This window comes from Arachis stenosperma, chromosome 2 (assembly GCF_014773155.1).
Source record: "Arachis stenosperma cultivar V10309 chromosome 2, arast.V10309.gnm1.PFL2, whole genome shotgun sequence".
Lineage (NCBI taxonomy): Eukaryota > Viridiplantae > Streptophyta > Magnoliopsida > Fabales > Fabaceae > Arachis > Arachis stenosperma.
In genome coordinates this window covers 78,558,400-78,583,671 of record NC_080378.1, presented here as the reverse complement: position 1 = coordinate 78,583,671, position 25,272 = coordinate 78,558,400, and the positions used below count along the sequence as shown (strand labels likewise).

At 40.6% G+C, this 25,272-nt stretch overlaps 1 protein-coding gene and 1 non-coding gene across 2 annotated transcripts; both read right to left on the bottom strand.

Annotated features, from left to right (window-relative positions):
* Window positions 1–386: 386 nt before the first annotated feature.
* On the bottom strand, window positions 387–24,395 carry LOC130963039 (uncharacterized). The gene is made up of 6 exons (XM_057889188.1): window positions 24,314–24,395; window positions 2,438–3,021; window positions 2,130–2,315; window positions 1,555–1,659; window positions 870–1,461; window positions 387–787 (listed from the first exon to the last, which is right to left on the bottom strand). The coding sequence occupies exons 1-6, from the start codon at window positions 24,393–24,395 to the stop codon at window positions 387–389; spliced, it is 1,950 nt and encodes a 649-aa protein (XP_057745171.1).
* Window positions 15,302–15,409, bottom strand: LOC130964484 (small nucleolar RNA R71). The gene has a single exon (XR_009080577.1). It is a non-coding gene; the product is annotated as a small nucleolar RNA R71 (small nucleolar RNA).
* Window positions 24,396–25,272: the final 877 nt, after the last annotated feature.

Below are 25,272 nucleotides of genomic sequence, written 5' to 3'. Positions count from 1 at the left end.
AGTCTGAGTTGTAGTTGGTGCAGGTGGCCTTTTGATTGGTTGCTTTGGCCTAAATTTAGCTGGTGTTTTAGAATGAGTATGTTTTGTTGTCTTGATTGGTGCTTGGTTGAATGGTGCTGCATGTGCTGGAGTGTCCTGTGCTTGTTTGGAGCTGCCTGTTGTGTATTCTGGCTAGCCTACAATATTTATAATGAAGACACATAAATCCTTTAACATTTATAATGAAGGCACATAAATCCTTTATCTTTTATAATGAAGACGCATAAATCCTTTAAATTTTGTATTGAAAACACATAAATCCTTCATCATTCATAACGAGGACAACTAAATCCTCATGTGATTTTTTACTTCAAGCTCTGGAACAGATTGAGATAATGGAAGTTCTACTAATGCTTGACTACTTGAGTTCTAGTGCTTTGGTTTCCTGGTTTTAGGCTTCCAGTTAGGATTAGATGGTGCTCCCTTGCACTCTTGTAGTTGTGACCCTTCTCGCCGCACTTACTACATGTTATGCGAAATGTTTTTCTTACCTTGTCCCCTTGGATCAAATCCTCTATTGGATCCTTCTTTCTTTTATGCACCTTTGGCCTACCAATGGGCCTCTTGATGGGTGGAGAATTTGGCTTGATATAACCTGTTCTATGCCAATATTCTTCACTGGGAACTGGTTGGATTGAGTGTGCATAAGTCAGATAGATGGACTCCATGCAAAGCCATTTGTGCACATAATCTTCTGGCTTGTCATGCTTCTTCCTAATAGCAGCAATCACATGAACACAAGGCATTCCTATAATTCCAAAATCACATAATCAATCTAGAATACATTACTCAGCAAAACAAGTTTTTAATCAAAGAGTAAGTAAGTCAACCTATTAGTTGCCACATGTTGCATGAACAAGTATGCTTCATCAAATCAACATCAACTCTTGATGTCTTGCGACTCACTTCAAACTGTTTCCTCTCATTGTCACCTGTCCATACTGCATTCCATCTGTTGCTGGGCTTAATCAATCGGCCAAGTCTTTTTTGCTGTACGGGAGCAAGCTTTCCAGGATAATCTGATAGTAGAGTGATATGCTTCGTCATTCTCCTCATGACATAACAGTGCAATTCTTCACACATTGTAAGAATGGGCTTCACTCTGTCCTTTTCTATTTTGGCATTCCAGGATTCACACATATTATTTGTCAAAGAATCAACTTTGGGGCCATCGTTAAGGTAAACCTTCACCCACACCCGAGGATCAAATCTTGTAAGATACTCCCATGCCTCTTCATTAATCTTCTTAAGCTTTTCCATAGTCTCTACAAACTCAGGAGGGGTTGAACAACTTGCACACTCCCAAACCACATCTCTGACTTGCAGATCCTTAAATCGGTTGATGAAGTTTTTCCACATATGCATCACACAATTATGATGTGGTGCCTCGGGCATCACCTCTTTCATTGCTTCAAGAAGTCCCTGAAAGTAGCAGAATATCATCTCAAAATAAACAAAAAAGCATTAAAAAGTGTGATGTAGTCCACATAATGTTGAAGAATAAAATACACCAACTTCAACGATAGTGTACAAGGGTATATCAGCAAGTGAAAAATTAATGATAGCAGCCCCTGCCTTGGCTAATGAGAGTAAAAGCTTGTTCAATGATTTAAAAACCATCTAACACATTAGCAAAAGCAATTCACATACATACAGGTCTAATATAATAAACATTCATCCAAAGGCTTATTTGATAGAACGAACATGGCACTGTCATATGAAGAGAGCTCTTCAATCCAAATTAAAGATCAGCACCAACTATTTAATTAGTTGTAGCTAAATGTCTGGTGTAAGTCTCACTAACTAAAGTTTATAAATTTTTGAAAAATTAAATCAAATGCATAAATAAACTAATGTTAATAAACAAATGCTAACTAATGTTGACTAATGCTAACTAACCTTGGCTAATGTTAACTAATGCTAACTAATGTTAACTAATGTGATAAAACTTAGAGATTGCAATTTAGTAAATAAAAGTTAGAAACAGAACAACACTTAATTTCTGCATAATTTTATAAACCAAAAGCCTCATAATAGAAGCATAATGAACTAGATTTTAGAACATAAGGATAAACAAATATATTACTAACTTTTTGTTGATCCGACATAAAGTTCCATCCATGCACACTTGCATTCCCAAGATCTTCTTGTAAGAGAGTTAAAAACCATTTCCATGACTCCTTTGTTTCTGATCCGACAACAGCATAAGCAATGGTATAGAAATGATTATTGGCATCTTGGGCAATCGCTGAAAGTAACTGTCCACCAAAGTCCCCCTTAAGAAAGCATCCATCCAAACATATTAGAGGTCTACAGCCACTCTTGAAGCCTTTTTTGCATGCATCAGGCATATATATATCTTATCAAACACTGGTGGGGATTGTGGAATTGGTATTACTTCTAAGAGTGCAGTAGATCCAGGGTTGCTGCGTAAGAGTTCGAATAGATAATCCCTCAGCTTTCCATATTGCTCACTCTCGCTTCCGACAATTCTGTCTCTTGCCTCCTTTAGTGCCCTATAAACCATCTTATCATTATGATGTATCCCAAACTCATCTTTCAGAAAATCACTAGCCTCCTTCCTAGTCATCTGAAGATGGATAGCTAGCCTTTTTTCAATTTTGTTGCTCAGCCAATGTTGGTCAGCAGCATTACTCCCTATGTCCCTTGCACATGTATGCTCAGATTTAAAAGTTTTAACCTGGAAGCACCTAAGAGAATTATTGTAGGATACATGTACAACCCATGGACATTCTTCTCCTTTGCAGTCCACCCGAACCCTTTCTTTATCATTTTTAATCCACTGAAGCTGCCTACCCTCAAATATGAACAAGTCCTTCACCACTTCTTTAAAATCATCAAGAGTTGCAAACTTGGTGCCTACTTCAAAGTGGCCTTCTCCAAATCCATACTCATCATGGAACTCGGGCCAGTATTGCTTCTCAGCTTCTTCATCAGAGGAAACAGGGGTATGCAAATCCTCTGAGTGGTATTCATAGTCATACTCTGAATCAGTGCATCTTAAGTGTTGGTGATGAGCGGATAATTTGTACGCTTTTTGGCATTGTTTTTAGTATGTTTTTAGTATATTCTAGTTAGTTTTTAGTATATTTTTATTAGTTTTTAGTTAAAATTCACTTTTCTGGACTTTACTATGAGTTTGTGTGTTTTTCTGTGATTTCAGGTATTTTCTGGCTGAAATTGAGGGTCCTGAGCAAAAATCTGATTCAGAGACTGAAAAGGACTGCAGATGCTGTTGGATTCTGACCTCCCTGCATTCGAAGTGGATTTTCTGGAGCTACAGAAGCCCAATTGGCGCGCTCTCAACGGCATTGGAAAGTAGACATCCTGGGCTTTCCAGCAATGTATAATAGTCTATACTTTGCCCGAGATTTGATGGCCCAAACCGGCGTGGCAATTCAGCCTCAGAATTTCCAGCGTTTAACGCTGGAACTGGCATAAAACTTGGAGTTAAACGCCCAAACTGGCATGAAAGCTGGCGTTTAACTCCAGAAAAGGTCTCTACACATGAAAGCTTCAATGCTCAGCCCAAGCACACACCAAGTGGGCCCGGAAGTGGATTTTTCTGTCATTTACTCATTTCTGTAAACCTTAGGTTACTAGTTCACTATTAATAGGATCTTTTGACATTGTATCTGTACCTCATGACACTTTACACGTTTCTTTGTATACTTTCCACAGTATGAGTCTCTAAACCCCATGGTTGGGGGTGAGGAGCTCTGCTGTGTCTTGATGGATTAATGCAATTACTACTGTTTCTTATTCAATCATGCTTGCTTCCATTCTAAGATATCACTTGTTCTTAACCCGGATGAATGTGATGATCCGTGACACTCATCATATTCTCAACTATGAACGTGTGCCTGACAACCACCTCCGTTCTACCTTAGATTGAGTAGATATCTCTTGGATTCCTTAATCAGAATCTTCGTGGTATAAGCTAGAACTGATGGCGGCATTCAAGAGAATCCGGAAGGTCTAAACCTTGTCTGTGGTATTCTGAGTAGGATTCAATGATTGAATGACTGTGACGTGCTTCAAACTCCTAGCAGGCGGGGCGTTAGTGACAGACGCAAAAGAATCAATGGATTCTATTCCGGCCTGACCGAGAACCGACAGATGATTAGCCATGCTGTGACAGAGCATAGAAACGTTTTCACTAAGAGAATGGGAGGTAGCCACTGACAACGGTGAAACCCTACATACAGCTTGCCATGGAAGGAGCTTCGCGTGTTTGATGAAGAAAGACAGTAGGAAAGCAGAGATTCAGAAGATGGAGCATCTCCAAAACCTCAACCTATTCTCCATTACTGCAATACAAGTAACTATTTCATGTTCTTTTGCTTTTTACAATCAATCCTGATAATTTCTGATATCCTGACTAAGATTTACAAGATAACCATAGCTTGCTTCAAGCCGACAATCTCCGTGGGATCGATCCTTGCTCACGCAAGGTATTACTTGGACGACCCAGTGCACTTGCTGGTTAGTTGTGCGGGATTGCAAAAGTGTGATTGCAATTTCGTGCACCAAGTTTTTGGCGCCGTTGCCGGGGATTGTTCGAGTTTGGACAACTGACGGCTTATCTTGTTGCTTAGATTAGGACTGTTTTTGTTTTTTTTAATTGGTTTAGAGTCTTTTAGTTGAGTCTAGTTTCATATTCTATGTTTGGTGTCAATTGCATGCTTTTACTTTTCTTTTAATTTTCGATTTTGCATGTCCTTAGTCCCTTTTTGATCCGTAAAAATTCTAAGTTTGGTGTCCTCTTTGTGTTTTTCTCTTAAAATTTTCGAAAATTTGTGTTTGATTTTCTAAAAATTTTAAGTTTGGTGTCTTTTTGTGTTTTTCTCTTTCCTCTTTCCAAAAATCAAATCTTTTTCATAAAAATTTTTCAATCATATCTTTTTAATTGCTATTTTCAAAATCTTTTTAATTACTTAATTGATTCAGATCTCAATTTGCTTTGATCTTATTTTCTTTTTGATTTTCGAATTTTTATTTTAATTTCTTTTGTTTTATTTTATTTTTTTCGTTTAACTCAAAAAAAAAAAAAAACAAAATTTATCTGTTTGCAATCATTATCATTTCCCTTTTGTCCATTATGGACCTAAGTGGGATTGATCAGTCCAAAAGGACTCTGGGGTCATATGCTAACCCCATTACAGCTGCATATAGGAGTAGCATCTGTACACCTCCCATCAAAGTAAGCAGCTTTGAGCTAAATCCTCAACTCATTATCTTAGTGCAGCAAAATTGCCAGTATTCCGGTCTTCCACAGGAAGAACCTACTGAGTTTCTGGCACAGTTCTTACAAATTGCTGACACAGTACATGATAAAGAGGTGGATCAGGATGTCTACAGACTATTACTGTTTCCATTTGCTGTAAAAGATCAAGCTAAAAGGTGGTTGAATAACCAACCTACAGCAAGCATAAAGACATGGAAACAGTTGTCAGACAAATTCCTAAATCATTTTTACCCTCCAAAGAGGATGACACAGCTAAGGCTGGACATCCAAGGCTTTAAACAAGAGGATAATGAATCCCTTTACAATGCCTGGGAGAGGTATAGAGGTATGCTAAGGAAATGTCCCTCTGAAATGTTTTCAGAGTGGGTACAGTTAGACATTTTCTACTATGGGCTTACAGAAAAAGCTCAGATGTCTTTAGACCACTCAGCTGGTGGATCTATACACATGAGGAAGACAATTGAAGAAGCTCAAGAGCTTATAGACACTGTTGCTAGAAACCAATATTTGTACTCTAGCAATGAGTGCTCTCCAAAAGAGGAAGTCATGGCAGTAGTCACTGACCCTAATCCTCAAGAACAGATAATTGAGCTTAATCAACAATTTCTCTTGATGACAGAACAGTTAGCAGAATTTAAAGAGATGCTCCATGAAACTAAAGTTGCTAACAAGAGCATAGAACTACAGTTGAATCAAGCAAAACAGCAAATATCTAAACAGATAACAGAGGAATGTCAAGCAGTTCAACTGAGGAGTGGGAAGACACTGAATACCTCTGCTCAAAAGAGCAGAAAGCCAAACAAGGAACAATTGACAGAGGATAACCAAACCACTATTCAAAATCCCTCTGAGGACGATAAGAGCCCAGAGAGGAACGTTATTGGCGTTCAAACGCCAGAAAGGGAAGGAAAGCTGGCGTTAAACGCCCATTCCTTGCCCAGTTCTGGCGTTCAAACGCCAGAAAAGGGGGAAAAGTTGGCGTTTAACGCCCATTTTCCACCCAATCCTGGCGTTCAGACGCCAAGGGAGGATCAGACACCTGAGAGTGCTGACAGTAATCCCTCTAAAAAGGCTTCTTCAACCACTTCTGTAAGGAATAAACCTGCAGCATCTAAGGTTGAAGAATATCAAGCCAAGATGCCTTATCCTCAGAAACTCCGCAAGGCGGAACAAGATAAGCAATTTGCCCGCTTTGCAGACTATCTAAGGACTCTTGAAATAAAGATTCCGTTTGCAGAGGCACTTGAGCAAATACCTTCTTATGCTAAGTTCATGAAGGAAATCTTAAGTCATAAGAAGGATTGGAGAGAAATTGAAAAAGTGTTTCTCACTGAAGAATGCAGTGCAGTCATTCTGAAAAGCTTACCAGAAAAGCTTCAAGATCCTGGAAGCTTTCTGATACCATGCACATTAGAAGGCGCTTGCACCAAGACAGCCCTATGTGATCTTGGAGCAAGCATCAATCTAATACCTGCATCCACTATCAGAAAGCTTGGGTTGACTGGAGAAGTCAAACCAACCAGGATATGCCTCCAACTTGCTGATGGCTCCATTAAATATCCATCAGGCATAATAGAGGATATGATTGTCAAGGTTGGGCCATTCGCCTTTCCAACTGACTTTGTGGTGCTGGAAATAGAGGAGCACAAGAGTGCAACTCTCATTCTAGGAAGACCTTTCCTAGCAACTGGACGAACTCTCATTGATGTACAAAAAGGGGAAGTAACCTTGAGAGTCAATGAGGATGAGTTCAAGTTAAATGCTGTAAAAGCTATGCAGCATCCAGACACACCAAATGACTGCATGGGCGCTGAAATTATTGACTCTCTGGTAGAAGAGATCAATATGGCTGAAAGCCTAGAATCAGAGCTTGAGGACATCTTCAAAGATGCTCAACCTGATCAAGAAGAACTAGAGGAAGCAAAGGAATTTTCGAAAATTCCTCAGGAGGAGGATAAACCTCCCAAACCTGAACTCAAACCACTACCACCATCCCTGAAATATGCATTTCTGGGAGGGGGTGAAACTTTTCCAGTGATTATAAGCTCTGCATTAAATTCACAGGAAGAGGAAGCACTGATTCAAGTGCTAAGAACACACAAGACAGCTCTTGGGTGGTCCATAAGTGATCTTAAGGGTATTAGCCCAGCTAGATGCATGCACAAGATCCTGTTGGAGGATAATGCCAAACCAGTGGTCCAACCACAAAGGAGGCTAAATCCAGCCATGAAGGAGGTGGTGCAGAAAGAGGTCACTAAATTACTAGAGGCTGGGATTATTTATCCTATTTCTGATAGCCCCTGGGTGAGCCCTGTCCAAGTTGTCCCCAAAAAGGGAGGCATGACAGTGGTTCATAATGAAAAAAATGAACTGGTTCCTACAAGAACAGTCACAGGGTGGCGTATGTGTATTGACTACAGAAGGCTCAATACAGCCACCAGAAAGGATCATTTTCCTTTACCATTCATAGACCAAATGCTAGAGAGACTAGCTGGTCATGATTATTACTGCTTTTTGGATGGCTATTCAGGTTACAACCAAATTGCAGTAGATCCTCAGGACCAAGAGAAAACAGCATTTACTTGCCCTTCTGGCGTGTTTGCCTACAGAAGGATGCCTTTTGGTCTGTGCAATGCACCTGCAACCTTTCAGAGGTGCATGCTCTCTATCTTCTCAGATATGGTAGAGAAATTTTTGGAAGTCTTCATGGATGACTTCTCAGTATATGGAGACTCATTCAGCTCATGTCTTAATCACCTAGCACTTGTCCTGAAAAGGTGCCAAGAGACTAACCTGGTTTTAAACTGGGAGAAATGTCACTTTATGGTGACTGAAGGAATTGTCCTTGGGCACAAAATTTCAAGCAAGGGAATAGAGGTGGATAAGGCAAAGGTAGAGGTAATTGAAAAATTACCACCACCTGCCAATGTTAAGGCAATCAGAAGCTTTCTGGGGCATGCAGGATTCTACAGAAGGTTTATAAAGGATTTTTCAAAAATTGCAAAACCTTTAAGTAACCTGCTAGCTGCTGACACACCATTTGTGTTTGACACACAGTATCTGCAGGCATTTGAGACCCTGAAAGCTAAGCTGGTCACAGCACCAGTTATCTCTGCACCAGATTGGACATTGCCATTTGAATTAATGTGTGATGCCAGTGACCATGCCATTGGTGCAGTGTTGGGACAGAGGCATAACAAGCTTCTGCACGTCATTTATTATGCCAGCTGTGTTCTAAATGACGCACAGAAGAACTACACAACCACATAAAAAGAATTACTTGCAGTGGTCTATGCCATTGACAAGTTTAGATCCTATCTAGTGGGATCCAAAGTGGTTGTGTACACTGACCATGCTGCTCTTAAATACTTACTCACAAAGCAGGATTCAAAACCCATGCTTATCAGATGGGTGTTGCTTCTGCAAGAGTTTGATATAGAAATAAGAGACAGAAAAGGGACAGAGAACCAAGTAGCTGATCATCTGTCCCGAATAGAACCAGTAGCTGGGGCGTCCCTCCCTTCTACTGAGATCTCTGAGACTTTCCCAGATGAGCAACTCTTTGCCATTCAGGAAGCTCCTTGGTTTGCAGATATTGCAAATTATAAAGCTGTGAGGTTCATACCCCAGGAGTACAGCAAAGTGCAAAGAAAGAAATTAATTTCAGATGCCAAGTACTACCTCTGGGATGAACCATATCTCTTTAAGAGATGTGCAGACGGAGTAATCCGCAGATGTGTACCCAGAGAAGAAGCACAAAAGATCCTATGGCATTGCCATGGATCACAGTATGGAGGGCATTTTGGAAGTGAGCGAACAGCCACTAAAGTCCTCCAATGTGGCTTCTACTGGCCTACTCTCTATAAAGATTCCCGAGAGTTTGTGCGAAACTGTGATAGTTGCCAAAGAGCTGGTAATTTGCCTCACGGATATGCCATGCCTCAACAAGGGATATTAGAGATAGAATTGTTTGATGTATGGGGAATTGACTTCATGGGTCCATTCCCACCATCATACTCAAACATTTACATTCTGGTGGCAGTGGACTACGTATCTAAGTGGGTAGAAGCAATTGCTACACCCACTAATGATACCAAGACCGTGCTAAAATTCCTCCAGAAACACATCTTCAGCAGGTTTGGTGTTCCCAGAGTACTAATCAGTGATGGGGGCACTCATTTCTGCAATAGACAGCTATACTCTGCTATGGTTAGATATGGAATCAGCCATAAAGTGGCAACTCCGTATCATCCACAGACAAATGGGCAAGCTGAAGTCTCTAACAGAGAGCTAAAAAGAATCCTAGAACGGACTGTGATAGCCCGAAGAAAGGATTGGGCAAAGAGCTTGGATGATGCTCTGTGGGCATACAGAACAGCATTCAAGACTCCTATAGGAACCTCTCCATACCAACTGGTGTATGGGAAGGCCTGTCATCTGCCCGTGGAACTGGAACATAAAGCCTATTGGGCAACCAGATTCCTAAACATGGATGCACAGTTAGCTGGTGAAAAGAGATTACTCCAGCTAAATGAGCTAGAGGAGTTCAGACTCAATGCCTTTGAAAATGCAAAAATTTATAAGGAAAAGGCAAAGAAATGGCATGACAAGAAGTTGTCAACCAGAGTCTTTGAGCCAGGACAAAAAGTTCTGCTCTTCAACTCTAGGCTTAAATTGTTTCCAGGAAAACTCAAATCCCGGTGGAGGGGTCCGTATGTGATTACAGGAGTTTCACCATATGGATATGTTGAGCTTCAGGATATTGATTCTAACAAAAAGTTCATTGTTAATGGACAGAGAATCAAGCATTATCTTGAAGGCAATTTTGAGCAGAATGCTCAAACTGAGACTTGAATGATTCTCAGTGAAGGTCCAGCTAAAGACAGTAAAGAAGCGCTTGCTGGGAGGCAACCCAGTCATTAGTAGGTTATATGTGTTGTTTTTACAAAGGCAAGTATCAAAAATGAAGGAATTCACAGAGTTACAGAAGGATTCAGCTCAAAAAGCAGAGAAAAAGAGCTTACTGGCGAAAAAACGCCAGTAAGGGGCATTTTGGGCGTTAAACGCCAGAATGGGCACCATTCTGGGCGTTTAACGCCAGTAATGGTGCCATTTTGGGCGTTAAACGCCAGAATGGGCACCATTCTGGGCGTTTAACGCCAGGTGTGCAGCATCCTGGGCGTTTGGAAAAACGCCCAGTGATAAAGGAATTCTGGCGTTTAACGCCAGCCAGGGCACCTGGCTGGGCGTTAAACGCCCAAAAGGGGCAACAAATGGGCGTTAAACGCCAGAATGGGTGCCATTCTGGGCGTTTAACGCCAGAAAGGTGGGGAGACCACAATTTTGTTTTCAAACCAAATTTTTTCAAACTTTCCTTTTCTTACCCATACTTTTCTACAAAATCACACTTCAACCATTCATCATTCACTTTCAAATCTTCAAAAATCAAAACCATTCTTCAAATCTATTTCAAATCAATTCCAAATATTGTTCAAAAACTCACCTTTCTCTCAAATTCTTTCCATATCTTCTCAAATCTCCTTTCAAATTTTTCTTTTCTTTTCGAAATCTCCCCTCCCCACCTTATAAATACACGTTTATCCCCCCTCATTCCACCACACCATTCGAATTTCCTCTTCTTCTCTCTCTCTTCTCTCCTTTCTTTTGCTTGAGGACAAGCAAACCTCTAAGTTTGGTGTGCTTTTCCGTGATCACTAAGCCAAGATTCATCAAGATCATGGCTCCTAAGGGAAAACAAACCAATTTAAGAGGAAAGAAAGAGAATAATCCAAAGAATCTTTGGAACCAAGAGAAGTTCTTAACCAAAGAACATGAAGACCATTATCACAAGATAATGGGTCTGAGGTCAGTGATCCCGGAAGTTAAATTTGATCTGAAAGAAGATGAATATCCGGGGATCCAAGAGCAAATTCGAAACAGAGGATGGGAAGTTCTAATCAATCCTGAGATAAAGGTTGGAAGGAACATGGTTCAGGAATTCTACTCAAATCTGTGGTTAACAGATAAGCAGAGAATGACTGGAACTGCTTACCATACCTACAGAACCATGGTCAGAGGGAAAGTTATGTACTTCCATCTGGACAAAATAAGAGAAATCTTCAAATTGCCTCAACTGCAAGATGATCCTGACTCCTTTAATAGGAGGATGGTGAGAGCAGATAAAGGGTTGGATCAAGTTCTAGAGGACATATGCCTCCCTGGAACTAAGTGGATAACCAATTCTAAGGGTGTCCCAAACCAACTCAAGAGGGGAGACCTCAAACCAATTGCAAGAGGTTTGATGAGCGGATAATTTATACGCTTTTTGGCATTGTTTTTAGTATGTTTTTAGTATAATTTAGTTAGTTTTTAGTATACTTTTTATTAGTTTTTAGTTAAAATTCACTTTTCTGGACTTTACTATGAGTTTGTGTGTTTTTCTGTGATTTCAGGTATTTTCTGGCTGAAATTGAGGGACCTGAGCAAAAATCTGATTCAGAGACTGAAAAGGACTGCAGATGCTGTTGGATTCTGATCTTCCTGCACTCGAAGTGGACTTTCTGGAGCTACAGAAGCCCAATTGGCGCGCTCTCAACGGCGTTGGAAAGTAGACTTCCTGGGCTTTCCAGCAATATATGATAGTCCATACTTTGCCCAAGATTTGATGGCCCAAACCGGCGTTCAAAGTCACCCTCAGGATTTCCAGCGTTAAACGCCGGAACTGGCACCAAAATGGGAGTTAAACGCCCAAACTGGCATAAAAGCTGGCGTTTAACTCCAAGAAGAGTCTCTACACGAAAATGCTTCATTGCTCAGCCCAAGCACACACCAAGTGGGCCCGGAAGTGGATTTTTATGTCATTTACTCATCTCTGTACACCCTAGGCTACTAGTTCTCTATATATAGGACCTTTTACTATTGTATTTATCATCTTGGTTCTTCTGGTTCCCTCTTTGGGACCGAAGCCAATGATCACTCTTGTTCTTATGTATTTTCAACGGTGGAGTTTCTACACACCATAGATTAAGGTGTGGAGCTCTGCTGTACCTCGAGTATTAATGCAATTACTATTGTTCTTCTATTCAATTCCGCTTGTTCTTTGTCCAAGATATCACTTGTTCTTCAACTTGATGAATGTGATGATCCGTGACACTCATCATCATTCTCACCTATGAACGTGTGACTGACAACCACCTCCGTTCTACCTTAGATTGGGTGAATATCTCTTGGATTTCTGATACACGATGCATGGTTGATCGCCTGACAACCGAGTGCTCACCTGACAAACGAGCCAGCCATTCCGTGAGATCAGAGTCTTCGTGGTATAGGCTAGAACTGATGGCGGCATTCAAGAGAATCCGGAAGGTCTAACCTTGTCTGTGGTATTCTGAGTAGGATTCAATGATTAAATGACTGTGACGTGCTTCAAACTCCTAGCAGGCGGGGCGTTAGTGACAGACGCAAAAGAATCACTGGATTCTATTCCGGCCTGACTGAGAACCGACAGCTGATTAGCCATATGCTGTGACAGAGCATAGGAACATTTTCACTGAGAGGATGGGAGGTAGCCACTGACAACGGTGAAACCCTACATAAGCTTGCCATGGAAAGGAGTAAGAAGGATTGGATGAGGACAGTAGAAAAGCAGAGAGACAGAAGGGAAGGCATCTTCATACGCTTATCTGAAGTTCCTACCAATGAATTACATAAGTACCTCTATCTTTATCTTTATGCTTTATTCGTATATCACTATACCCATTTGAGTCTGCCTGACTAAGATTTACAAGGTGACCATAGCTTGCTTCATACCAACAATCTCCGTGGGATCGACCCTTACTCGCGTAAGGTTTATTACTTGGACGACCCAGTGCACTTGCTGGTTAGTTGTGCGAAGTTGTAGTGATCACAATTTCGTGCACCAAGTTTTTGGCGCCGTTGCCGGGGATTGTTCGAGTTTTGAGCAAGCTTTAGGTCCGGTAACATCAGTGCCAAAATCCGGCAACAGCACCAAGTTTTTGGCGCCGTTGCCGGGGATTGTTTTGTGTATGGACAACTGACGGTTCATCTTGTTGCTTAGATTAGGTATTTTTTTCAGAGTTCTTAAGAATGAATTCTAGTGTTTCAAGATGATCTGTTGAAATCTGGCTGGCTGAGAAGCCATGTCTAATCTTATTGGACCGAGGTTTCAACTGATCATCACAAGAGCTTGTTGATCTCTATCAATCTTGCTATTGGAGCAATGATCTGCTAAGGCTTGGCTGGCCATTGGCCATGTCTAGTGTTTTGGACCAAAGCTTTCTTTGAAAGCTTGGCTGGCTGTGAAGCCATGTCTAATTCCTGGACCGGAGTCTTAGACTAGCATTGCAATGATTCCTGGAATCCGAATTAAGAATTCTGAAACTTTTATTTTCTATTTCCATACAATTTTCGAAAAAACACAAAAAAATTTCAAAATAAAAAAAAACCCAAAAAGATTTTATGTTTCTTGTTTGAGTCTAGTGTCTAATTTTAAGTTTGGTGTCTTGCATGTATTGTTTATTTGATCTTGGTTCTATTTTCAAGTCAATAGTACAGGGAACTGAAGATTCAGAACATGCAGCAGAGGAATTACACAGAAAAAGCTGGGCGTTCAAAACGCCCAGTAAAGAAGGACAGACTGGCGTTTAAACGCCAGCCAGGGTACCTGGTTGGGCGTTTAACGCCCAAAAAGGTAGCATTTTGGGCGTTAAACGCCAGAATGGATACCATTCTGGGCGTTTAACGCCAGGATGGCACAAGGGGGAGGATTCTGTTTTCAAATCAATTTTTTTTCAAGTTTTCAAAGTTTTTCAAAATCAAATCTTTTTCAAATCATATCTTTTCAATCAAATGTTTTCAAAATCAATTTCTTTCCTTTTTCAAAGATACTTGCTAACAATTAATGATTTGATTGAACATTTCAAGTATGTTGCCTTTTCTGTTGAGAAAGGTTTAATGTTTGAATCATATCTTTTCTTGATAGCCAAGTTATTAATTTTTAAAATCAAATATTTTTAAAATTGTTTTCAAATCACATCTTCTCAATCACAATTTTTTTAAACCAATCATATCTTCTTAATCTCATCTTTTTCAAAATAGTTTTCAATCAAATCTTTTTGACTTCTAATTTCAAAATCTTTTTCAAAAATCACTTGATTCCTTTTCCACTGTGAGTTTTCGAAAATTATCAATCAATTTTTCAAAATGATTTTTAAAAACTTTTTAATTAATTTTTGAAAATTCTCTTCCCCTCTTCCCACATCCTTTTATTTATGGAGTACCACTCCTTCTCAATGCACAATTCGAACTCTCTCTGATCTAGTTCGAATTCTTCTACCTCTTTCTTCTATTTTTCTGTTCTTCTGACACCTCAAGGAATCTCTATACTGTGACATAGAAGATTCCACATTTTCTTGTTCTCTTCTCTTTCATATGAGCAGGAGCAGAGACAAAGGCATTCTTGTTGAAGCTGACCCTGAACCTGAAAGGACCTTGAAGCGAAAACTAAGAGAAGCTAAGGCACAATTCTCTACAGAGGACCTAACAGAAATCTTCAAAGAAGAAGAAGACATGGCAGCCGAAAACAACAACAATGCAAACAATGCAAGGAAGGTGCTCGGTGACTTTACTGCACCTACTCCCGACTTCTATGGGAGAAGCATCTCTATCCCTGCCATTGGAGCAAACAACTTTGAGCTTAAGCCTCAATTAGTTTCTCTGATGCAACAGAATTGCAAGTTCCATGGACTTCCACTGGAAGATCCTCATCAGTTTTTAGCTGAATTCTTGCAAATCTGTGACACTGTCAAGACTAATGGGGTAGACCCTGAGGTCTACAGACTTATGCTATTCCCTTTTGCTGTAAGAGACAGAGCTAGGACATGGTTGGACTCACAACCTAAAGAAAGCATGGGCTCATGGGAAAAGCTAGTCAATGCCTTCTTGGCAAAGTTCTTTCCACCTCAAAAATTGAGTAAGCTTAGAGTGGAAGTCCAAACCTTCAGACAGAAGGATGGAGAATCCCTCTATGAAGCTTGGGAAAGATACAAACAACTGATTAGAAAATGTCCTTCTGACATGCTTTCTGAATGGAGCATCATAGGTATTTTCTATGATGGTCTCTCTGAACTATCCAAGATGTCTTTGGATAACTCTGCTGGAGGATCTCTTCATTTGAAGAAGACGCCTACAGAAGCTCAAGAGCTGATTGAAATGGTTGCAAGTAACCAATTCATGTACACTTCTGAAAGGAATCCTGTGAACAATGGGACTAATCAGAAGAAAGGAGTTCTTGAGATTGATGCTCTGAATGCCATTCTGGCTCAGAACAAGATATTGACTCAACAAGTTAATTTGATCTCTCAAAGTCTGTCTGGAATGCAAAATGCACCAAGCAGTACTAAGGACGCTTCATCTGAAGAAGAAGCCTATGATCCTGAGAACCCTTCAATGGAAGAGGTGAATTACCTAGGAGAACCCTATGGAAACACCTATAATTCTTCATGGAGAAATCACCCAAATTTCTCATGGAAGAATCAAGAAAGACCTCAACAAGGTTTTAACAACAATAACGGTGGTAGAAACAGGTTTAGCAATGGCAAGCCTTTTCCATCATCTTCTCAGCAACAGACAGAGAATTCTAAGCAGAACCCCTCTGACTTAGCAACTATGGTCTCTGATCTAATCAAAACCACTCAAAGTTTCATGACTGAAACAAGGTCCTCCATTAGGAATTTGGAGGCACAAGTGGGACAGCTGAGCAAGAAAGTTACTGAACTCCCTCCTAGTACTCTCCCAAGCAATACAGAAAAAATCCAAAAGGAGAGTGCAAGGCCATCAACATGGCCGAATTTGGAGAGGAAGGAGAGGAAGTGAACGCCACTGAGGAAGACCTCAGTGGGCGTGCACTGACCTCCATTGAGTTCCCCAATGAGGAACCATGGGAATCTGAGGCTCAAAATGAGACCATAGAGATTCCATTGGACTTACTTCTGCCTTTCATGAGCTCTGATGAGTATTCTTCCTCTGAAGAGGATGAGTATGTCACTGAAGAGCAAGTTGCTAAATACCTTGGAGCAATCATGAAGCTAAATGACAAGTTATTTGGAAATGAGACTTGGGAGAATGAACCTCCTTTGCTTACCAAAGAACTGGATGACTTGTCTAGGCAGAAATTACCTCAAAAGAGACAAGATCCTGGGAAGTTTTCCATGCCTTGTACCATAGGCACCATGACCTTCAAGAAGGCTCTGTGTGACTTAGGGTCAAGTGTAAACCTCATGCCTCTCTCTGTAATGGAGAAGCTAGGGATCTTTGAGGTGCAAGCTGCAAGAATCTCATTAGAGATGGCAGACAACTCAAGAAAACAAGCTCATGGACTTGTAGAGGATGTTTTGGTGAAGATTGAAGACCATTACATCCCTGCTGATTTCATAGTCCTAGAGACTGGGAAGTGCATGGATGAATCCATCATCCTTGGCAGACCCTTCCTAGCCACAGCAAAGGCTGTGATTGATGTTGATAGAGGAGAGTTGATCATTCAAGTGAATGAAGAATCCTTGGTGTTTAAAGCTCAAGGATATCCCTCTGTCACCATGGAGAGGAAGCATGAAGAGCTTCTCTCAAAACAGAGTCAAACAGAGCCCCACAGTCAAACTCTAAGTTTGGTGTTGGGAGGCCACAACCAAACTCTAAGTTTGGTGTTGAACCCCCACATTCAAACTCTAAGTTTGGTGTTGGGAGGTTCCAACATTGCTCTGAGAAAATGTGAGGCTCCATGAGAGTCCTCTGTCAAGCTAATGACACTAAAGAAGCGCTTGTTGGGAGGCAACCCAATGTTATATTTTACATATTTTCCTTTGTTATTTTATTTTATTTTGTAAGTTGATGATCATGAGAAGTCACAAAATCAATTGAAAAAGCAAAAACAGAATGAAAAACAGGAAGAAAAACAGCACACCCTGGAGGAGAGCTTGCTGGCGTTTAAACGCCAGTAAGGCTAGCAGGTGGGCGTTTAACGCCCAGTCTGGCACCATTCTGGGCATTTAACGCCAGAAAGGGGCACCAGACTGGCGTTAAACGCCAGGAAAGGGCAAGAACCTGGCGTTAAACGCCAGAAATGGGCACCAGCCCGGTGTTTAACGCCAGAATTGGCTCAAAACGTGATTTTGCATGCCATTTGGTGCAGGGATGACTTTTCCTTGACACCACAGGATCTGTAGACCCCACAGGATCCCCACCAACCCCACCACTCTCTCTCTTCTTCCCCATTCACCAATCACCTCAACACCCCTTCCCCAAAAACCCTTCACCTATCAAATCCCTTCTTTCTCTTCACCACTCACATCCATCCTTCATAAAACCCCATCTACCTCACCATTCAAAATTCAAACCACTCTCCCACCCAAACCCACCCATAAAGGCCGAACCACAAAGCCATCTCCATCTCCTCCATTTTCTTCTTCTTCTACTCTCTTCTTTCTTCTTTTGCTCTAGGACGAGCAAACCTTTTAAGTTTGGTGTGGTAAAAGCATTGCTTTTTGTTTTTCCATAACCATTTATGGCATCCAAGGCCGGAGAAACCTCTAAAAAGAGGAAAGGGAAGGCAAAAGCTTTCACCTCCGAGTCATGGGAGATGGAGAGATTCATCTCAAGGGTGCATCAAGACCACTTCTATGAAGTTGTGGCCATGAAGAAGGGTCAACTTTGATCAAAGGTTGGACCAAGTCCTCACAGACATTTGTGAAGAGGGCGCTCAATGGAAGAGAGATTCAAGAGGAAAGCTGGTTCAACTGAGAAGGCATGACCTCAAGCCCATCACTAAGAAGAGGATGGAGCACACAAGAGACCCCACTCATCATGAGATCCCTGAGATACCTCAAGGGATGCACTTTCCTCCGCAAAACTATTGGGAGCAAATCAACATCTCCCTAGGAGAACTGAGTTCCAACATGGGACAACTAAGGGTGGAGCACCAAGAACATTCCATCCTCCTCCATGAAATTAGAGAAGATCAAAGAATCATGAGAGAGGAGCAACAAAGACAAGGAAGAGATATTGAGGAGCTCAAGCACTCCATAGGATCTTCAAGAGGAAGAAAGATCCGCCATCATTGAGGTGGACCCGTTCTTTAATCTCCTTGTTCTTTATTTTCTTGTTTTTCGAATTTTCATGCTTATGTTTATCCATGTTTGTGTCTTATGATCATTAGTGTCTTAGTGTCTATGCCTTAAAGTTATGAATGTCCTATGAATCCATCACCTCTCTTAAATGAAAACTGTTTTTATCACAAAAGAACAAGAAGTACAGGATTTCGAATTCATCTTTAAAACTAGCTTAATTAGTTTGATGTGGTGACAATACTTTTTGTTTTCTGAATGTATGCTTAAACAGTGCATATGTCTTTTGAATTTGTTGTTCATGAATGTTAAAATTGTTGGCTCTTGAAAGAATGATGAAAAAGGAGACATGTTACTGAGGATCTGAAAAATCATAAAAATGATTCTTGAAGCAAGAAAAAGCAGAGAATACAAAAAAAAACGAAAAAAAAGAGGGAGAAAGAAAAAGAAAAGAAAAAGAAAGAAATAAAGTTGTGATCCAAGGCAAAAAGAGTGTGCTTAAGAACCCTGGACACCTCTAATTGGGGACTCTAGCAAAGCTGAGTCACAATCTGAAAAGGTTCACCCAATTATGTGTCTGTGGCATGTATGTATCCGGTGGTAATACTGGAAGACAGAGTGCTTTGGGCCACGGCCAAGACTCAATAAGTAGCTGTGTTCAAGAATCATCATACTTAACTAGGAGAATCAATAACACTATCTGGATTCTGAGTTCCTAAAGAAGCCAATCATTCTGAATTTCAAAGGATAAAGTGAGATGCCAAAACTGTTCGGAGGCAAAAAGCTACTAGTCTCGCTCATCTAATTTGGAGCTAAGTTTCATTGATAATTTGGAGTCTATAGTATATTCTCTTCTTTTTATCTTATTTGATTTTCAGTTGCTTGAGGACAAGCAACAATTTAAGTTTGGTGTTGTGATGAGCGGATAATTTATACGCTTTTTGGCATTGTTTTTAGTATGTTTTTAGTATAATTTAGTTAGTTTTTAGTATACTTTTTATTAGTTTTTAGTTAAAATTCACTTTTCTGGACTTTACTATGAGTTTGTGTGTTTTTCTGTGATTTCAGGTATTTTCTGGTTGAAATTGAGGGACCTGAGTAAAAATCTGATTCAGAGTATGAAAAGGACTGCAGATGCTGTTGGATTCTGACCTCCCTGCACTCGAAGTAGATTTTCTGGAGCTACAGAAGCCCAATTGGCGCGCTCTCAAGGGCGTTGGAAAGTAGACTTCCTGGGCTTTCCAGCAATATATGATAGTCCATACTTTGCCCAAGATTTGATGGCCCAAACCGGCGTTCAAAGTCACCCTCAGGATTTCCAGCGTTAAACGCCGGAACTGGCACCAAAATGGGAGTTAAACGCCCAAACTGGCATAAAAGCTGGCGTTTAACTCCAAGAAGAGTCTCTACACAAAAATGCTTCATTGCTCAGCCCAAGCACACACCAAGTGGGCCCGGAAGTGGATTTTTATGTCATTTACTCATCTCTGTACACCCTAGGCTACTAGTTCTCTATATATAGGACCTTTTACTATTGTATTTATCATCTTGGTTCTTCTGGTTCCCTCTTTGGGACCGAAGCCAATGATCACTCTTGTTCTTATGTATTTTCAACGGTGGAGTTTCTACACACCATAGATTAAGGTGTGGAGCTCTGCTGTACCTCGAGTATTAATGCAATTACTATTGTTCTTCTATTCAATTCCGCTTGTTCTTTGTCCAAGATATCACTTGTTCTTCAACTTGATGAATGTGATGATCCGTGACACTCATCATCATTCTCACCTATGAACGTGTGACTGACAACCACCTCCGTTCTACCTTAGATTGGGTGAATATCTCTTGGATTTCTGATACACGATGCATGGTTGATCGCCTGACAACCGAGTGCTCGCCTGACAAACGAGCCAGCCATTCCGTGAGATCAGAGTCTTCGTGGTATAGGCTAGAACTGATGGCGGCATTCAAGAGAATTCGGAAGGTCTAACCTTGTCTGTGGTATTCTGAGTAGGATTCAATGATTAAATGACTGTGACGTGCTTCAAACTCCTAGCAGGCGGGGCGTTAGTGACAGACGCAAAAGAATCACTGGATTCTATTCCGGCCTGACCGAGAACCGACAGCTGATTAGCCATATGCTGTGACAGAGCATAGGAACATTTTTACTGAGAGGATGGGAGGTAGCCACTGACAACGGTGAAACCCTACATAAGCTTGCCATGGAAAGGAGTAAGAAGGATTGGATGAAGACAGTAGGAAAGCAGAGAGACGGAAGGGAAGGCATCTTCATACGCTTGTCTGAAGTTCCTACCAATGAATTACATAAGTACCTCTATCTTTATCTTTATGCTTTATTCGTATATCACTATACCCATTTGAGTCTGCCTGACTAAGATTTACAAGGTGACCATAGCTTGCTTCATACCAACAATCTCCGTGGGATCGACCCTTACTCGCGTAAGGTTTATTACTTGGACGACCCAGTGCACTTGCTGGTTAGTTGTGCAAAGTTGTGTTTATGCCATGGTATTGAGCACCAAGTTCTTGGGGCCATTACTAGGGATTATTTGAGTTGTGAAAAGTAGTGATCACAATTTCGCACACCAAGGTTGGCTAGACTTTATTGGGCGTTCCATACTGCCCACTAGCAACCGTTCTGAGGTCACCATCAAGAGAGCAGTGATGATTCATTGCATTATGCTTGGAAAAGAAGTGGAGGTTCATCATGTGATTGCTTGTGAGATCTACACAATTGCAAATAAGAATTCCACTGAAGCCAAATTGGCTTACCCAAGCTTGATCTCCTTGCTCTGTAAAGAGGCTGGGGTAAAGATGGGAGTAGATGAATTCATACCCATTGAACATCCAATCACCAAGAAGTCAATGGAAGGACAAATGCAAGACAACTCTATCAAAAGGAGGGCGCAGGAGTTCCTCCCTGAATTTCCTGAAATTGGTTATTGGGCCAGCCTAGAAGCATCTATCACCAAGTTGCAAGAGACTATGGAGCAACTTAAGGAAGAACAGCAGAATCAGAACTGCATGCTCTGCAAATTACTGAAGGAGCAAGAGAAGCAGGGGCGTGAACTCCAAGAGATGAAACGCCAAAAGCTCTCCTCTCAAGTTGAGGGAGCATCCACTTCTCAAAATCAAGGTTGTTGAGTCCTAACTCTGTGAAAACCTCTATCATTAGGAGCCTATTTTTTTCGTTTGTTTTGTTTTGTTTTCTATTTTTATTTAGTCTCATCTTATATCTATTTTTGAGTCTTGTTCTTAATTCATAATTAATAAAATTTAAAATTCATGTCTTAAATCTATAAATGTCCTATGAATCCATCACCTCTCTTAAATGAAAAATGCTTTAATCACAAAAGAACAAGAAGTACAGGATTTCGAAATTTATCCTTGAAACTAGTTGAATTAGTTTGATGTGGTGACAATAATTTTTGTTTTCCGAATGAATGCTTGAACAGTGCATATGTCTTTTGAATTTGTTGTTTTAAGAATGTTAAAATTGTTGGCTCTTGAAAGAATGATGGAAAAGGAGAACTGTTATTGAGGATCTGAAAAATCATCAAAGTGATTCTTGAAGCAAGAAAAAGCAGTGAATACAAAAAAAAATTTTTCGAAAAAAAAAAGAAAAAAATATATATATATATATATATAAAGTTGTGAACCAAAGCAAAAAGAGTGTGCTTAAGAACCCTGGACACCTCTAATTGGGGACTCTAGCAAAGCTGGGTCACAATCTGAAAAGGTTCACCCAATTATGTGTCTGTGGCATGTATGTATCCGGTGGTAATACTGGAAGACAGAGTGCTTTGGGCCACAGCCAAGACTCATACACTAGCTATGTTCAAGAATCATTATACTTAACTAGGAGAATCAATAACACTATCTGAGTTCTGAGTTCTTATAGATGCCAATCATTCTGAACTTCAAGGGATAGAGTGAGATGCCAAAACTGTTCGGAGGCAAAAAGCTACTAGTCCCGCTCATCTAATTGGAGCTATGTTTCCTTGATATTTTGGAGTCTATAGTATATTCTCTTCTTTTTATCCTATTTTGATTTTCAGTTGCTTGGGGACAAGCAACAATTTAAGTTTGGTGTTGTGATGAGCGGATAATTTGTACGCTTTTTGGCATTGTTTTTAGTATGTTTTTAGTATATTCTAGTTAGTTTTTAGTATATTTTTATTAGTTTTTAGTTAAAATTCACTTTTCTGGACTTTACTATGAGTTTGTGTGTTTTTCTGTGATTTCAGGTATTTTCTGGCTGAAATTGAGGGTCCTGAGCAAAAATCTGATTCAGAGACTGAAAAGGACTGCGGATGCTGTTGGATTCTGACCTCCCTGTACTCGAAGTGGATTTTCTGGAGCTACAGAAGCCCAATTGGCGCGCTCTTAACGGCATTGGAAAGTAGACATCCTGGGCTTTCCAGCAATGTATAATAGTTTATACTTTGCCCGAGATTTGATGGCCCAAACCGGCGTGGCAATTCAGCCTCAGAATTTCCAGCGTTTAACGCTGGAACTGGCATAAAACTTGGAGTTAAACGCCCAAACTGGCATGAAAGCTGGCGTTTAACTCCAGAAAAGGTCTCTACACATGAAAGCTTCAATGCTCAGCCCAGGCACACACCAAGTGGGCCCGGAAGTGGATTTTTCTGTCATTTACTCATTTCTGTAAACCTTAGGTTACTAGTTCACTATTAATAGGATCTTTTGACATTGTATCTGTACCTCATGACACTTTACACGTTTCTTTGTATACTTTCCACAGTATGAGTCTCTAAACCCCATGGTTGGGGGTGAGGAGCTCTGCTGTGTCTTGATGGATTAATGCAATTACTACTGTTTCTTATTCAATCATGCTTGCTTCCATTCTAAGATATCACTTGTTCTTAACCCGGATGAATGTGATGATCCGTGACACTCATCATATTCTCAACTATGAACGTGTGCCTGAAAACCACCTCCGTTCTACCTTAGATTGAGTAGATATCTCTTGGATTCCTTAATCAGAATCTTCGTGGTATAAGCTAGAACTGATGGCGGCATTCAAGAGAATCCGGAAGGTCTAAACCTTGTCTGTGGTATTCTGAGTAGGATTCAATGATTGAATGACTGTGACGTGCTTCAAACTCCTAGCAGGCGGGGCGTTAGTGACAGACGCAAAAGAATCAATGGATTCTATTCCGGCCTGACCGAGAACCGACAGATGATTAGCCATGCTGTGACAGAGCATAGGAACGTTTTCACTGAGAGGATGGGAGGTAGCCACTGACAACGGTGAAACCCTACATACAGCTTGCCATGGAAGGAGCTTCGCGTGTTTGATGAAGAAAGACAGTAGGAAAGCAGAGATTCAGAAGATGGAGCATCTCCAAAACCTCAACCTATTCTCCATTACTGCAATACAAGTAACTATTTCATGTTCTTTTGCTTTTTACAATCAATCCTAATAATTTCTGATATCCTGACTAAGATTTACAAGATAACCATAGCTTGCTTCAAGCCGACAATCTCCGTGGGATCGACCCTTGCTCACGCAAGGTATTACTTGGACGACCCAGTGCACTTGCTGGTTAGTTGTGCGGGATTGCAAAAGTGTGATTGCAATTTCGTGCACCAGTTGGCCAGGCCCATTACTAGGCCCACCAGTTTTCAATGAAGGCCTAACTCCTTGGTCTACACTGGGCTCAACACCTGGTTGTACATTGGGTCTTTTTCTACCAATATTCGATCTATTCTTCCTTGGTGCATCCTACCTCTTTAGTGGATCCTTCTTCTTGTTCTCTTTCATTTTCCTCTTTGGTACAACCACTTTTTTTCTCTTGTAAGTCATACTTCTCTTTTTTTTTGGTACGTTTCTCTTCTCCACTGCTATTCTCATCATCACTATCATCATTATACCCCGGAGGTGGAGGTTTGTAAGGTTCATCCTCCATACTCTCGTATCCGTCATCAGAGGAGGATGTCATTCAGATTATCACAGATGCCATCTAGTTCTATGGACTCAACATTCCCAGTTCCTGCATTCCCGCCTCCTGCTTCTTCTACATACTCAGGTTCATAAACAACATGATCAAAGTAAACATGGAACTCATCTTTTTCTTCATTCCTAATCAAATTTTCGCACAATTCACGAATCCCATTATCCCCTGTTAAACGATGAAACTCAGATTCTATATCACTGGCTGTACTATCAAACCAGTGTATTGCCTTGTAGCCAGGATATCCTAAACCCTCATACAACTTCACCAAATCACCAAAGTTTATAAAATCTATGTCCATCTCTGGAAATTTTTCTACTTTTTCATTCACGTAAACAAGTCCCCCATCACCATTCCTCACAAACTTTTCTCCATGGTGAAAAACAGGAATTACATATCTATCAGTCATCTGTAATTTTCAAACAAAAACAAAATCAACCCATAATGCATAGAACCCTCAGAATCTTTCAAATGAAGACAAAATAACTTTTTTAAAATAGATTGAAACTGAAAGCAACCATAGCAGAATGCATTTGCATGCATCACACCATACACTAAATGGAACCCTAATGCGAATGTCATCATGAATGTTGTGGACTTGCTTACCTTGATTGATGATTGAACTTCTTCAGCATACGAACTAAGTCTCTCCTACTCCACCTTCTTCAATGACACTTCAGTTTCGAGCCAGAGAGAAGGAAGCTCTGGCATGATGAAGGGGTTAGGGTAGTATATGGTAATTTCTGTGTTGGTAAAGGGTTTTTATTAAGAATGGGTTACCTTACTAAAACGACGTCGTTTTGATCAGTAAGGACCTATTTGTCCTTCGAAC